Below are 16,472 nucleotides of genomic sequence, written 5' to 3' on the forward strand. Positions count from 1 at the left end.
ATGACATCACTCACTCACTCACTCACTCACTCACTCACTCACTCACTCACTCATTAAGACATTTCTTCAATCCCTGTGCTGTGCTTAAACCTGCATGTCCTTCTTTCCTTATCAGGCTGACACACCTGCAGCAGATCCAGAATCGTTACCGCCCAATTACCGGCCTGCTATAAAAGCCAGCAGTTCAGTTGCTCCCGAGACTGCGACCCAGCAACACCTTAGTCCCGCAGTACGATTCGTTAAATACCTTTTCCTTTCAGTAATGTTTGGTTTAGTTGTTGTTTTATTTTGGCCTGGAGATGCTTGGCAGTCTTGCTTTTCGTTTAGCTTTAGTTTATTATTTGGTTTTGTCAGGGAGGGAGGGGGGGGCCAGCTTTGAAGTCCCTGTAGGGGGTGGCCTGGGCCCCCCTCCATTTTGCTGAGTTTGGCTGGCATCTCCAGGTTCCTTTTGGTTTGTGGATTCTTTAAGGTATTTATATTATACTTTAGTTTTGGTTTTCTTCAACAATATTCATTTCCCTGTGGGAAAAGTTGATTAATAAAACCAGTTCCATTTTCTTATGTTGAGGTCTCCAATTTGAGCCACTGATTGATTGAATAGTTTGGAGGCCGTAACATAATGGGGGCTTAATGCATCAAATTGATTGGTCTATCTTTTGTTTGCAAAAAATATCAGTACTTTATTTCAGTATTAGTTAGTTTATTTTACTGAGTTTCTGATTTGTTATTTGCATTGGTATACCTCAATTGTATACTCAAAGGTATTTATATTATACTTTAGTTTTGGTTTTCTTCAACAATATTCATTTCCCTTTGGGAAAAATTGATTAATAAAACCAGTTCCATTTTCTGGTGTCCGTCTTTTATGTTGAGGTCTCCAATTTGAGCTACTGAGTGATTTATTGAATTGTTTGGAGGCCGTAACAGGTCTTTTCAGTCTGAAAGTGTAATTAGTCTATATTCTGCTACATGTGTAAATGTTTTTGGGAATTTTGTGATTCCCTCCAATTGGCTTCCATGATCTGTTGTACAGATACTTGCAATATTTGTCCTTGTGATGAAAAAACTGTCCAGAACTGTGGACTCTGAAGCAAGAAGGAAGTAGGTTTAAAGCAGGAAGCGTCTTTCCTTCAGTGGTCTGAATTTGTAGAGTAATCAAAGACTGAGTTTGAACTGATGGATTCATCAAACATGAGTCTTCCCTCTGTTTTCAGTGGTTTTTCATTATTTGTATTGTGTGAATATTAAAACACTGAGCATTTTCCTACAAATGCAATAAAATATTGAAGTCTTTGTTTTTTTTTTTAAAAACACAAACAACTTCCCGTTTGAATTCACAACCAAGAAAACAACCGCAGCTGAGAATCTCACAAACAACCTCGGCACTTTAAACATAATGGGATGTAATTGCTCATGAAATAAGTGTTTAATAGAGCTGAAGAACATCACACCTGTTGCTCTGGGAATAAAATTCCCTTCACTGGTTCCAACCTGCTGCTGCTGCACGTTATTAAACCTTATAGATAAATAACAGTCAAAGATACTGACACAATGATACTAATCCTTAACACATCCTGATCAATGACGTCATGCGCTTGCATCTGTGAATTTTAGAGCTGCAGCTCACGATTATTTTCATAATCGATTAATCTGTCGGTTCATTTCTCGTTTGGTCCATAAAATATCAGAAAACCTTAAATGTTGATCGATGTTCGACAAACCTGGACAAGATGATGTTCTCAAATGACTTGTTCCGTCCACAAACCAAAATGATTGACTTTTAAGGATTTATTTGTTATCCAAAGCAAAGAAATTAAGAAAATATTCACATTTAAGAAGCTTAAACAATCGCAAATCTGGTTTTAATTATGAAAAAAGCTTAAAACTGATAGTTGTCAATTAATTTAGTAATTGATTAATTGTTTCAGCTCTAGTGAATTTAATGAAATTAAATTGACTTATTTTGTTCCTGTGATTTTCATTCACAGACTTCCAGTTTCAGTTCATTCACGCACACGTGAAATATGTGAAAACCCTGATAAACTACTAATCCTTTTTTTAGTAGAAGACTTATTTGCAGCTTTGAGAAAATCCAGAAAGAAATCAAAATGTGCAGATTAATCGAGTGGTGGACTAAAAACATTTTCTTTTAAGTTTTTTTCTTACTCGTTCGAGCCAAACTGTGCCGACACAGTAACCAGGGTTCACATGGGTCCTTGAAATCCTTAAAAGTTTGTGAATTTAAAAATGTGAAGGTTTTTGAAATTCACCCTAAAAAGACATGGGTCAAGTGCTTGAATTGTGTGCAGTGAAGAAGGGAAGTTGATATTTAGGTAAATGTCCCTCTTGCTTATTACGACGCCACCTACTGTTTCATGCCCTGCATTGCTTGGTGTACGTGGACATCAACATGGTCTTATAATTACTTGCGGTGTTGTGGACGCTGTCCACTGTTTCTATCCACGTGGACGTCGTATTCCGTGCGGAAAAAAAATGACGATGTGATGCCTGGGAAGTGAATATTCCAAGATCTCTGTCTCTCCAAAGACACATTTCCTGATCTTGGTCAAAGACTGACTTTGACCAAGATCCCAAGGACAATCACTTGTCCAGATGCAGAGCGTGCTACAAATCAATAAATGTGGACGCCATGGTCGGAGTTTCTGTCTGCTCCTGATCTTTCTTCAGCATAAACTGGTCATATTAAAAAGACCACTGTAAGATGAAATAATAATAATAATAATAATAATCGTCAGTGAAAAACAAACCTGTTCGATGATTGTGTTGTTCAATCAGCATCACCTGTTCTGGTGGATGAAACTTAGCGAGGCAAATGGAAAAGTGGGAAGAATAAAACATAAAGGCTTTTGTGTGGTTTTGCCAAAACAAAACAAATAAATAAGAACAAAAATACACAAGATTCAAGAAGACAAAATAAAATTCATATTAAAAACAAATATTATCGATTATTAAGTGATATATTAATGATCTAAACACAGTAATTCCATGGAATCTTGTGGAACAATTTGAATTTTTCTGAAAAAAGAAAAGTGAAATTCATAAACTGATCTTGTTTCAAAATCATGGATTTGAGAATTAACCTGAAAACAGATTTAAAACAACAACAAAATGTTTTTGTAGAAATAAAATACTGTAATTATAAGAAAGCTGTGAAATATAGAATTAAACGCTGGAAATAAAGATTTTATAATTTACAGTTGTATGGCAAAAAATTCGAAAATGTTATCGTGTACATACGTTTTTCAGTCTTTAGCAGAGAAATTAATTAATGAAGAAGTTGTTTTGTGTGAGCAGAGGAGAAACTTTACATCTTTGACTTAAAAATAAAAAAATATCGCATTTGCGTTGAAAATTGATTTTATAATTTTGTTATATTGAGCAGCAGCTTTGTATTAGTTCTGCATCAGCCTTTTTAACTCTTGTTTTTAATAACAGTAGTTTTGGCCTCATCACACACACACTCCAGAGAGCAGTAATTTCACTGTCAGCTGCTTGTTTTTCATTCTCTGTGAAACCATGATTATAAAAACTCAACTCAACACCTCACACAGACACTGAGCAGATGCTTGTGTGTCAGTGTGTGTGTCAGTATTCATGTTTGTCAGGACAGACATTATTTTCCACACAGATTTTTCTGCCTTGACTTTCTTTCGTCTTTGACATTTGTCTTTGTTGAATATTTTCCGTGAGGTTTTTCGGAACTCAGGTTCCGGCGAAGCATCAGGCGACTCGTGTCCTTTACATCACTTGTTGTAGTGGAAACGTTGAAATGTCCAGAGCAGCTGCCACGTCCATGTCCTCTGTGTCCTGGACCGTGTCCTGGACTGTGTCTCTGCTGCTGCTGCTGCTCATCAGACTGATGGGTGTGAAGACGGTGCCGGACGTCGTCTGTAAACATCTGTCCTCACAGAACATCAGGAGCCTCCATCAGGATGGAGACGTGATCATTGGTGGACTTTTAAATGTCCATTACATTCCTGCATCTCTGAAGCAGGACTTCACCAGAGAGCCACATTATCAACCTTGCACTGGGTAACTTCATTCACTCGACATTTATACTTATTATTTGTATGTTTTTATTTATTAAAGAAGGACAATTTAGTTCAACAAAGTTCCAAGACAGAGAAGGAAACTGATGTGCTGCTCAAACAGTTTATAGGCAATTGCTAATTTGGGCTCTTGTATGTAAAGTACATTATAAAAGTAATAAGTAATAAATAAGTTTAGCTAAAATTAGTCCAGCTCTGATGTGATTTGAACCAACATTTAATTTTTAAAGTGAAAGATTTTATATTGGATTTCATTTTGTAGAGACTGACGATTATGGGTCAAGATTGTTGACATTTTTGAACAGATTCAGTTTAATTTATTTGTCATATGCACGTTAACACACAGTCAACACTGCAATGTAATATTATGGACAAGAAGAACCAAACAACTCACAACACAATAGCATCAGAATATAGGAAAATGTAAACATTAGATGTATTAAATTAAGTTAAATTTGTCTTACAACGAATGGAAAAAGCTGTCTTCAGTCTTTTGGTGAGCTCATTTAAGAAAACAATTCTGACAAAACAGTCAAAACTACACAAATTGCATGTTTCTAATATGAGACAATGATGGACAGACGTCTTGTCCATTAGTTGTAGTGTCTGGTTACAATCTGAAAAATGTGAGAAAATTTTACTTGATTATTTAAAATCCAAAAAAAAAATAAATTAATACATAAAATCAATCCTAAGTGTTTGAAATCCCCTGACCTCCTGAGTTTCCACTTATAATAGAATCATCTGACACATTGACTCTGTTGAAGATCTTTATTAATAAATGACCTCCCTCTCATCGCGTCCTTGGTCTCAGACTGGATCTGGAGTCCGTGAAACACATGTATGCGATGGCTTTTGCGGTGGAGGAGGTGAATGTCAACGAGGAGCTGCTGCCTGGAGTGAAGCTGGGTTATCGCATCGTCGACAGCTGTGGTCGATATCCATGGGGTCTGCACGCTGCACTGTCTCTCGTCACAGGAAGCGCAGACACCTGCAACACCACAGCTTCACCTGGAGCCTCTGATCCTGCTGCACAAACAAGTACGTCCTCACTTCTAACACAACACGACACATCACATCACATCACATCACAGCTCATTATTTGGCTGTAAGTCTGTGGGTAGATTTATGAAACAGCTCACTATTTGGCACTTAGTTTCTTGGTGGATACCACTTGTGTCGGTGGATGTTTAGAATAGCACATTATTTGGCAGCAGATTAGGATTCATTTTTCTGTGGATGAAAATTATGGAAATGATTTAGATACAGATCCACGTTCAGGATTAACCTGATTGGGCAGTGTTGACACAGTTTAAGTGATCTTTTACAGCAAATTAAAGCTGTATCACAGAAGCACAGACATTTTCTCCAGATTTAATCATAATAATGTTTACATGTTACCTCTGTGGTAAAAGTAAAGATTTGTCTTTGGTTGGTTTGTCTGATATCAGACAAACCAACCAGATATCAGTGTTTATTCTTAGGATTGAAAATTGTTGTAATTTAAACGTGTATCCTGTTGTTTCTGTACAGTTACAGCTTTGGTGTAAACAGTTACGTAGTTTTCCAGTTGTCATAAAGTGATTTGTGGCTCCTTTACTTTTTTATTTCTATAGTTAAAAAAAAATAAATCAGAATTGGGTTTATTGGGTCAAACTTATTTTAACACAATTTGAGGGATTTACTGTGGTCTTTGGTATAACAAATAAATATAACAGCTACATTTAAAAAAGAAAATACACAAAAAAGAGAGCAATTATTTACTAGAACATATGAATTTAAATATAACAAGAAATGTGTGCAGTATGACAGAGCAGAAGTTATTTTTTCTTGAAAAAACACTTGCATTTTAAAAAAAGACTTGGCTTCACAGGTTCAGTTATTTAATCAAATAAAAACCATAAAAGTATTAATGTTATAATATATATAACATTATATATGTTATTATATCAATAAAAAAATAGGCAGATTCCACGTGGGTATACACATAAAGTGACATTAAACTTAAACATTTCATTCAGTCCTCAACGGTGCACCAAAACCTTTCTGGATTCAGAAAAAGACATTTCATTCAGTATTAGTTTTCATCCTAAAGTTTCTCCGGCACTCGCTAATGTGCAAAACATGACACGTGTGTGTATCAGTGTTTGTTCAGCTGTTCTTTAGTCTTGCAATGTTTTGGATATATCCAATCCAAAGTTTAAAGACATTGTGTCCCCGGATGAGGTTGGAGGTCCTGCTGAGACAGGAAAGGCAAGAGTGCTAACCACTAGCTGTTGGAGTCCCACTTTCCTCAATTTCCACAGAAATACAGAGAAAACATTTTTAAATCTGTCAAACTTTCACATTCAGATAAACTTAAGAAAAGATGAATATAAATATGTATGCGATCCTCAGGTTTGCAGCCTGTTCCTTTGCTGATCGGTGCTTCGTCGTCGACGACAGGCATCATGTTGTCCAGGATTCTCGGGCCTCTCTCTGTTCCAGTGGTGAGTTTCCTGACTTCAGGAAAGTTTTTTTAATCATTTTAAATAAAAAATATTAAAATGTGTTTCTGTGTCTTTGCCTCAGATCAGTTATCTGGCCAGCTGCCCGTGTCTCAGCGACAGAACCAAGTTTCCTAATTTCTTCAGAACCATTCCCAGTGACATTTATCAGGCTCGTGCGATCGCTCGACTCGCCGTTCGTTTCCGCTGGACGTGGGTCGGCGCCGTGATCGCGAACACCGACTATGGACATTTGGCCATACAGGTGTTTCTGTGATGATACTCTCACACAGTACCTGCTCTTCACTGATAGAACACAACATTAAGTGTTTTCTTTTTTCTGTTCTGTTCTTCATTATTTCAGGAGTTTCAGGAGGAGATTCGGGGGAAAGGAGTGTGTGTGGACTTCATCGAGACTGTTTACAGATCAACGATCGACAGAGACTCCAGACGAGCTGCTCTCAAAATTCAAGCGTCTACAGCGAGAGTGATTCTGGTCTTCTGCTGGTACACCGACGTCCATCAGCTCTTCCTGCAACTGGCAAAACTCAATGTGAGGATCTGACGGGAGAATTTTCATAGATGGAAGGAGGAATCTTTGAAAACAGTTTATTATGTTGATGTCCGTGAAGATGGTGTCCTGTTTCTGCAGGTGACGGACAGACAGTTTCTGGCCAGTGAAGCCTGGAGCACCAGTGATGTTCTTCTCAAAGACCCTGACGTCTCAGCGATGGCAGCTGGCGTTGTTGGCGTCGCCATTCGAAGTTCCCAAATACCAGGATTTGAAAACTATCTCCGTAATTTGCACCCAGCCCGTCGTCCTGGCGATGACTTCTTAATAGAATTCTGGGAAAAGGAATTTGGCTGCCGTGTCCGGGACACAGCGTCTTCATATTTCAGTGCTTCTTCTTCATCACCTACCAAAGACTCAGCTCAGAAAGTTTCTCCACCACGTTGCAGTGGCACAGAATCCCTGCAGGGGGCACTGCATCCCTTCACTGACACCTCTCAGCTCAGAGTGGCTTATAACATCTACCTGTCTGTTTACGCTGCAGCTCATGCTCTTCACAGCCTCCTCTCCTGCTCCTCCAACATCTCAACATGTTCCTCTCCAGAGAACATCAGACCAGAGGAGGTAAACCTGACTATCACGGTTTCCTCTTCTTCATTTGTTGAACTTCACTCGTTCCTTCCACCTTTGTCTCTTCCAGTTGTTGCAGCACCTGAACAATGTGAACTTCACCTCACCACAAGGGGAGATGTTTTATTTTGAAGGAGCTGACACTCCAGCAAAGTATGACCTGGTGAACTGGCAGAGAACTGCAGGTGGCTCGAAACTGAAGCTGGTTTTGATTGGTCATGTGGATGGATTTGATCTCCACCTCGACGAATCAGCTGTTCAGTGGAGAACGGGATCCAGTCAGGTCAGATCACCTGTGTCTTCCGGGTTTACAAATGTTCCATGAATTATTCTGATCACAGATTATTAGAATGTTATCAGAAGATGATTTGTTGTTTTTGTCCAGGTGCCTGTTTCAGTTTGCAGTGAGAGCTGTCGTCCAGGAACCAGAGTGGCCACCAGGAAAGGAGAACCAGTCTGCTGCTTTGACTGTCTCCCATGTACTGAGGGAGAAATAAGCAACATATCTGGTGATGAGATCATTAAATTAATGTTTATTGAAATTGTTAATGTCCTCTTCAGTTGCACCAAATGTTCTTATGTCCTCCTTCACAACATCCACAAACCTTCTTTGGTTTTCTCTCTTCATTGATGAATAGAACAGCTCATTATTTGGTTGTCAGTCTCTGGATGTATAGAATAGCTCACTATTTTGCAGTAAGTCTAATGGTGGACATAGAGAATAGCTCATTATTTGGCAGTTTTTCCAATGGATCAGTCTGAATCTGATCTTGTTTTTTTCTGTGTGTGATGATACAGAAACACTTACTTTGGCCTTTCTTCTGTCAGGTTCTCCTCACTGTGAACCTTGTCCATCTGAGTTCTGGTCCAATGCTGACAGAACCGCCTGTGTCCCTCTACAGTTGGACTTCCTGTCCTTTAATGAAACGCTGGGTATCACTCTGACGACAGCAGCAGTGACTGGTGCCACGGTGACAGCGGCCGTGTTACTGGTTTTTCTTTACTACCATCAAACACCCATGGTAAGAAAACAGCATAAAGCTGCAGTACGTAACTTTAGGTCATTGTTGTTGTTCTTCATGGACAGATAGAATTTTTGTTTGCTTCATGTGAAAACCGACTCTGTCAGGAAAAACTATCAGACCTGACTGAGGGAGTGTTTGTGTGTATACAGCAGCATAGCAGGAGTGGGAGGAAACAAGAATGTCTGTTTTTTTTTTTTTTTAGGCTTTACAGTTTACTGACTCACCACAACAAACAAATCACTTCCTGAGTGCAGTGCGGGAATGTTGCCGGGCAACATGAGCTCAATGTTATCGTAACAAACACAGAGAGAGTCGTGTGTGATTGACTGAATCAGTGTAATAGGCGTTTGTTTATGTAATGTAACACGTAACAAATACTTCTGTCTTTGTTACTACCAAATAAAGTCAGAAGAAGAAGAGTTGGTATTATGGTCTGTATTTATATAGAGCTTTTCTAGTCTTGATGAGTCTACAGTTTTTATCCATTCACACACTGCAACATGGGGTTAACCCACAACCTACCACTGATCCACCATGGCTCAATCCTAACTCCAGTACATTTTATATCAGAAAATGACTTGATACTTAAGTACAGGTAATGTCATATACTTTAAGACTTCAACTTCCACCAGAGTCATTTTCTGGTCACACTTTAAGGTACTTCATACAAGTCTGACTGCAGCTTTGCTTAACTCTTTTGATGTGACTTTTTCTGATGTGAATCACCCGTAGGTTCGAGCCAATAACTCTGAGCTGAGCTTCCTGCTTCTTCTCTCTCTGAAGCTCTGCTTCCTCTGCTCCCTGCTTTTCATCGGCCGGCCGTCAGTCTGGTCTTGTCGTTTCCAGCAGGCAGCGTTTGGCATCAGCTTTGTTCTTTGTGTTTCGTGCCTTCTGGTCAAAACCATGGTGGTTCTGGTCGTTTTCCGCTCGGCTCGTCCCGGAGCTGAAGCCCTGATGAAGTGGTTTGGTCCAGGTCAGCAGAGAGGAAGTGTCTGCTTCTTCACCAGTATACAGGTGTGGTTTTAACACACACTTGTCATTCATTTTCTAATGATTAAGAATCAATGGTTTTACACATAACATTAATATAAAATAAAAGCATAAATGAAATATGAGCCTTTTTAAAAAAAAATAAAAATAATAAACAAAACACCTGTAACTGCATATGTTTAAACTTAATCCTGGGTTAGGGTTAAAAAGGCTTTCACTTTCTTCAGATTAAAGTTTTTATTTCTCTCTGAGTGATATTTTGTCATTTACTTTTGTGTTTTAAAAGTTCTTACAGTGTTAAATTGAAAAGGATTTCTTTTCACTCTTTTTGTGAAGAATCATTTTTAACTTTGTATTTATTTCCTCTCTGTGTTGTTTTGAAATGTCCCTCTTTAGAACACTGAATCTGTTATTTTCTTCATGCATCAAAGTTGCACTGTAAATATTCTTTCTTTCTCGCAGGTCATCATCTGTGCCGTGTGGCTCTCGCTCAGCCCGCCTGTGCCTCAACATGACCTGGGTTTCCAGGGGTCAAAGGTGACGCTGCGGTGTGCCATGGCCTCAGTACTGGGCTTCTCTCTGGTTCTGGGCTACATCGGCCTCCTCGCCTGCTCCTGCCTCCTCTTGGCTTTTCTCGCTCGGAAACTCCCCGACAACTTCAACGAGGCCAAACTCATCACCTTCAGCATGTTGATCTTCTGCGCCGTCTGGGTAGCGTTTGTTCCGGCCTACGTCAGCTCTCCTGGGAAATACGTGGTTGCCGTGGAGATTTTCGCGATCCTCGCCTCCAGCTCTGGTTTGCTGCTCTGCATTTTTGCCCCAAAATGCTTCATTATTCTTTTAAGGCCTGAAAAAAACACAAAGAAACAACTGATGACCAGATAATTTCTGACGCAGGGACACAGAGTTTGAGTTGAATAATGATTTGATTTTTTTTTTTGGTGTAACTGAAATGTTTTTAAATATTAATGTTGTGGTGTCTTATAGTTTTGTGCAAACATAATCAATTGTTTTTTCATCATTACCTTGTTTACTTTTGATAATGTAAAAAAATACTAAATCTACTTCATTAATGTATCATTTAATAACGTTAATACTTGTATATAAAATATTTTTTTTTACACTGTATATTCATTAATATAAATAAACACCTAAAACAGACATTAAATCTGCTTTATTAATTCATTCATCACTTTAGACAGTGATGTAGTGGTGGTACCCACTTTTGGCCACTAGATGGAAGTATAATACTTCTTAATGATGCACTGAATATCCCTTCAGACAGATTCATGCATTTACCTCCTATTATATATATATATATATATTATTTATATACTGTATATATGTTATTTGACTCCAGATGTGAAAGAGAGGCCAATTATTTTTTTCTGCATTTGTTCACTCCTGTGTGACTTACATTTGGTAATATTGCCATTTGAAAAAATGAAAATTGTGACCATGAAAATTAGGAATGGTTATAAAACAGTGCATTGGCCCCCCGGAAATCTTCACATTATCATAAAAGCGAAATTGGACAAGGTGCACACAAGGAATAACTTCAAAATAAAACAGGACAACTGAAAACCAGACAGAACTACAAAAGAAAACAAAAGAAACAAAAAGTGACTTCTCACTTACTTTTTCTTATGATATTAATATTTGATATTTTCTACTATATATGTTATGCTGTTCAATGTGTGCAAGTAAATCATACGATTAAATGTATATATGTCTTAATTTAAGTTAAATTAGATTAAGTTAGTCCTCCTGTAAAAACATATCTGTGCGAAAACGCATCATGTTTAGTCAGGATCAGACTCTCTTTAATCTGGATCTGATCCAGATTACAGTATAAATGTAACATGGTTCAGTCCCATGTGTATATCTCAGTGACATGGATTCTGTCACGTTTATGTCAGATGGTCATAGATATAACAAGTTAAGTTTTATACTGATCCAGAAAGTTCTTCTGGATCCAGTGGATCAGAATGGAAACATGTCAGATGACAGAGGTGATCTGTGACTGTTGTAAAAAAAAAAATCTTAATTGACAGATTATTTCTTCAAAAGAGATTGTAATTTATTTTAAATCAGATTATGTGGTTTATCTGTAGTGGGGCAGTTTCTGGAGTAGCACTTTGGTTTAAATCTTTCTCCTGTGATAAATTATGGTGCGGACATGGAGAATCTGAAGAGCTGTCACTCACAAACATTAACAGATCTACCTCTTAGTCATTTTCATTTCATTTTTCGTTGTCTGTCCCTGTCCCTGTGTGTATTGGACACCTGGGCTCATCAGTGTCCCCTTTCCTTGGTTATGTTTTGAAAAGTGTTATATAATTAAAGTTTTTATTGATTTAATAAAAACTTGAATCCGTGTCATTCTCTGCTTTTTTTAATCCATGAATTTAAAGCCCAGTATCACATTTTCACATTCAGGCTACCCAGTTAGTGTAGTGGTACCAAACTCGTGTCCATCTACCTGTCCGTTTTCGAGAATGATCACATCTCCTCTTTCATTTTCTATAATTAAATAAGACCTCTGGTTGAGAGGTGTTTGAGACAGAGAGAAAGAATCATCACGATCAAACGTTGTGACACTTCATTATTTAATTTTTTTTATTAGTCTTTAAAAAAATAACATAATAATAAAAAGAAAAATCAAATAAAGGAAAATTCAAAATGCGTTTTTTGACTTGTCACACGTCATGGTTCGATTTTGTGTATTTTGGCTGAGGAGTGTGTGTGTGTGTGTGTGCGCGTGTGTGTGTGTGTGTTAATCAGCCGGGATTGTCCTCACCTGTGTTTCACTGTCTCAGCTGAGAACAATCATCAGTGGGAAGGTTATAAAGACGGTGACGTGTCTCTGCTTGCTTTCTTGTCTCCAGAGAGTTGACACCATTCAGTTAACGCTCTGGTTTTGGGGGGGTGTTTGCTGTGTTTGCTGTGATTTAGTGGTGACTTAGTGGTGACTTAGTGGTGACAAGTGAAGCCTTATGAAGCACTGAGGCTTTCCTGTTGTCTTGAAAAAGATTCAGAGCTTTAAGCTTCAGTGACGGTGACATCTGGTGGACAACTGCAGCCACCTCCCAAAAGCACGACTGAAGCACTGACACAATCCCATGTTAACATTTCAAGTTTAGAAAAGACTGCATGGTCATTCAAGGGTTTTGTTCATTAGTACTGGCCCATGCTGTAAAACATCCCAGATTAAGCCAAAGTATAAATTTAAATGATATGAAGGTTTAAATAAATGTTACGTTTATTTGAAAACTGTAATAAATGTTCATAATAGAGTAGAGAAGAGATCCTTCCTATTTTGTAAATGATCATGGTATTTGAACTCCGCAAGATTGTTTTTGTGTTAAGTGTTTTACTCCAGTGTCCAGATAATAGTTTGTCATTGGAGGACTTTTAGGGTTGAGGAGGAATGTTTATTCACGGAAGCAGACGGGTTATTTGTCTTCACAGGTTTTTATTTAGACATATTGACACATATCGGGACGTAACACCAAGGTATGCATCCATGTTGACTGATGTCCACATGTCTATAACCAAACTAACAGCTGAAATCTGCTTAATTTCTACCAAGGCCTTCTCTTTGCTTATGGTGTACCTTGCTTCCAACATTGCCTTGGCTTGGAATGGAGTATGATGGGTCAAGGATTTTAATTTCTGAACCCTTCATCCTCAACGATAGAAAAAGGCTGGCCAGATTTAACTATCATGTCCACCTGTTTGGACACTGTGTGTCTACATCTACAGTATATACACACACACGTACATATCTACAGTGTGTATATTGTAACGCCGTCACAAACAGGCTAGAGTCGCGTACTCTTTGTTTAAGCCGTTATTGGTGTTATGGTGCGGTGTAGCCGTTAGCCACAGTAACACAGTCTGAATGTCAACAACAACACGGCTCATTCATTCCAACATGGCTGCCACACACCCACCAATCAGAGTGCCGCATCGGGCACCAAGCAACATGCGCCCTGCTGATTGGCCGGGGACAACAAGTCTGTCACAGCATCCACCTGGGTCGCTACACTACCCCCCCACTACAAAGTTTCTCGCCCCGAGGAACCTCCTGGAACAAACTACACAAACATGTGCAAAAAGGCAAAGTGCCAAACTCAACACAGCATTTTAGGGCAAGTAATCACATACAGTCCAATATAAACACACATACGACAAAACCCAACACCTAACCGATAAACTAAACCCCCATTTTTTGAATTAGGAAGATCAGGGTAAACTGCCTTCACTTCCAGTGAGACCAGGGCACATTCTTGCCCTCTATGAACCTAAGGTCCCACCCCTAGCTAAACTACACTCCTATCGAGCACTACAAATCTGGATAGCGTTTTGGCAGCCTCCTGTCTCTGTGAGGATGTCGGGCCATCAAAGACCATGCTTGGCCTCCCTCTAGTGAAACAGCCGGAGCAGAATGAACAGACGCTTCATTTGTCGCTGACTGAACGTCAGAGCCGTCCAATCCTTGGAGATTGCTGGCCGACTCAGGATGCACCACTAGAGCCACGTCGCAGACCGGGGTCCATCTCCCTCTATAAGGAGCCAGCCGGTCTCGATGTAGGGCAACTCTCCTCCCACTGGTGGCTAGCAGCACCCGGTAGACCACCTCCAGCTTGTCCAGCTTGGGACACCTCCCCTTCCTCCTCCGGGGCAGATAGACCCACACAAGCTCCCCCGGCTCGAAGTGTCTTCCCCGAGTCCTTACGTCGTAATTGCACTTCTGTCTTCCTTCCGCTCCTCGCTGATGTTCCTGGGCAAAACTGTGGGCAGACTGCAGTCTGTCTTGGAGCTTCCTGGCATACTCTTGACACCGAACGGGCAGATCGGTGTCGGGTGGCCTGCCAAACACCAGCTCGACTGGTGTACGTAGCTCCCGGCCCAGCATGAGAAGAGCAGGGGTGCAAGCGGTGGTTTCCTGTACCACTGAGCGACAAGACATGAGCACCAGGGGTAGGTGTCATCCCAGTCCCGCTGATGCTCCGAGACGAGGATGGCCAGTTGTTGGCCTAGGGTACGGTGAAACCTCTCCACCAAGCCATCACTTTGAGGATTTGAGGATGAAGGGCTTTTGTGGATCCCCAGACGCTTGCACATGGAGGATAAGACCTTTGACTTGAAGTTCCTCCCTTGATCACTGTGAAGGTTGTAGGGGGTCCCAAACCTGCTGGACATACCTCCTACCAGTGCATCAACCACCGTCTCAGCTTCTTGGTCTGGAAGAGCATAGGCCTCAGGCCACTTGGTAGACCACAAAACATTGACCACAGCCCTTTGGTGGTGAGCGAACCTCTTGCGATCTCCTCCCAAGGTGGCCGATGCTGCACCACCACCCACTGTCACACTGGATGCAGGTCTGGATCTTGTTCCTGTCCTTGTCTCCAATCCTCCAGGCTCACTTCCATCAAGCCTCGACAGACTACCACTTCCCCCTGCTCCTGCAACTCACGCTCCAGATACTCCCTCCTCTTGCAGGGCTTGCAGTCCTCACCAGCGCAGGGGCGGCGAGAAAGGGCATCAGCATTGGTGTGACTGGTGCCCACTTAGTGGTGAAGTCGTACGACTGCAGCTCCTCTAGCCACCTAGCTACCTGCACCTCAGGTTCCCTGAAGTTCATCAGCCACTGCAAGCTGCGTGGTCTGTCTGCAGCTCAAAGGGCCGGCCGGAGAGGTAGTACTTGAAGTGCCTGATCGAAAGCACCACGGCCAGGAGCTCCCTGCGTGTCACGCAATAACGCCTTGTTGAAAGACTTGCTGAAATAGGCCACCACTCTCTCTCTGTCCAGCCCCCTCTGGGAAAGCACCCCGCCTGCCCCAGCGTTACTTGCATCCGTGTCCAAGATGAAATGCAGGGATGGGTCGGCCGGGGCGAGCACTGGTGCTGTGCTTAAGGCTCTCTTCAGGTTGTTGAATGCCTCCCGACAATCCTCAGTACACACAAAGTCCATGCCTTTTTCCAACAGCTTGAAGAGGGGTGCTGCAACGCAGGAGAAACCCCCGAACAAATCTCCGGTAGTACAAGACCAGCCCTAGGAAGCTCTTCATGAGTTTCTGGCTGTCAGGCGTTGGCCACTCCATCACTGCCTGCACTTTATCCGGCAGGGTGTCAAGCCCCTCTCCTCCCAACCTGTGGCCCAAGAAAGTAACTTCTCTCTGCATGAAGGGGCATTTTGCGGGATGAAGTTTCAAACCTGCTGCATGTACCTCCTCCAACACCAGCCACAGGGAGCTCAACGCTGATCCAAATGTGTCACCATGGACCAGTATGTCGTCAAGATAGACCAGGCACTGCTGGCGGGGCACACCACTGAGCCTGGAGAAGGTGGCTGGCGTATTACATAGCTCGAAAGGGAGAACCTTGTTACTGCCACAATCCACGTCCGGTGCAAAATGCTGTCTTAGGTCTTGCCTCTGGGGCCAGTGACCAGGCTGACCACATGACCAGGCTGACCACACCCCCAGCAAACCCTAGGCCTCTGTGGGGGGCGGCGGGTTGCTTGCAGTGACACCGCTCATCAGTTCGATGATTTCTGCAGCCCATGCCGGTCTCTCTCCGGCTGTCGAGCTCTCTGTTGCAGCCCCTGTAGCGGCAAAACACACACTCTTCCTGTTCTCCATAGCCCCAGTCCACACCGTCTCCCTCTCTGTCGCCATTTCCAAGGCCACCTGTAGAGTGTTGGGGTGGAGCAGCTGTACCTGCATGCGTAGTTCGACAGGAGAGATAGCCC

General features: G+C 41.3%; 1 protein-coding gene across 1 annotated transcript; it reads left to right on the top strand.

The window, feature by feature from the left end:
• The first annotated feature begins 3,590 nt into the window (after positions 1-3,590).
• On the top strand, positions 3,591-10,862 carry LOC122766608 (extracellular calcium-sensing receptor-like). The gene is made up of 11 exons (XM_044021597.1): positions 3,591-4,053; positions 4,885-5,111; positions 6,468-6,559; positions 6,642-6,821; positions 6,921-7,109; positions 7,209-7,691; positions 7,768-7,980; positions 8,083-8,206; positions 8,526-8,719; positions 9,455-9,736; positions 10,175-10,862. Exons 1-11 carry the CDS (start codon positions 3,791-3,793, stop codon positions 10,595-10,597), a joined length of 2,670 nt encoding a protein of 889 aa, XP_043877532.1. The 5' UTR covers positions 3,591-3,790; the 3' UTR covers positions 10,598-10,862.
• The last annotated feature ends 5,610 nt before the right edge of the window (positions 10,863-16,472 follow it).

The sequence above is a fragment of the Solea senegalensis genome, linkage group LG3 (assembly GCF_019176455.1).
Source record: "Solea senegalensis isolate Sse05_10M linkage group LG3, IFAPA_SoseM_1, whole genome shotgun sequence".
Classification (NCBI taxonomy): Eukaryota; Metazoa; Chordata; class Actinopteri; order Pleuronectiformes; family Soleidae; genus Solea; species Solea senegalensis.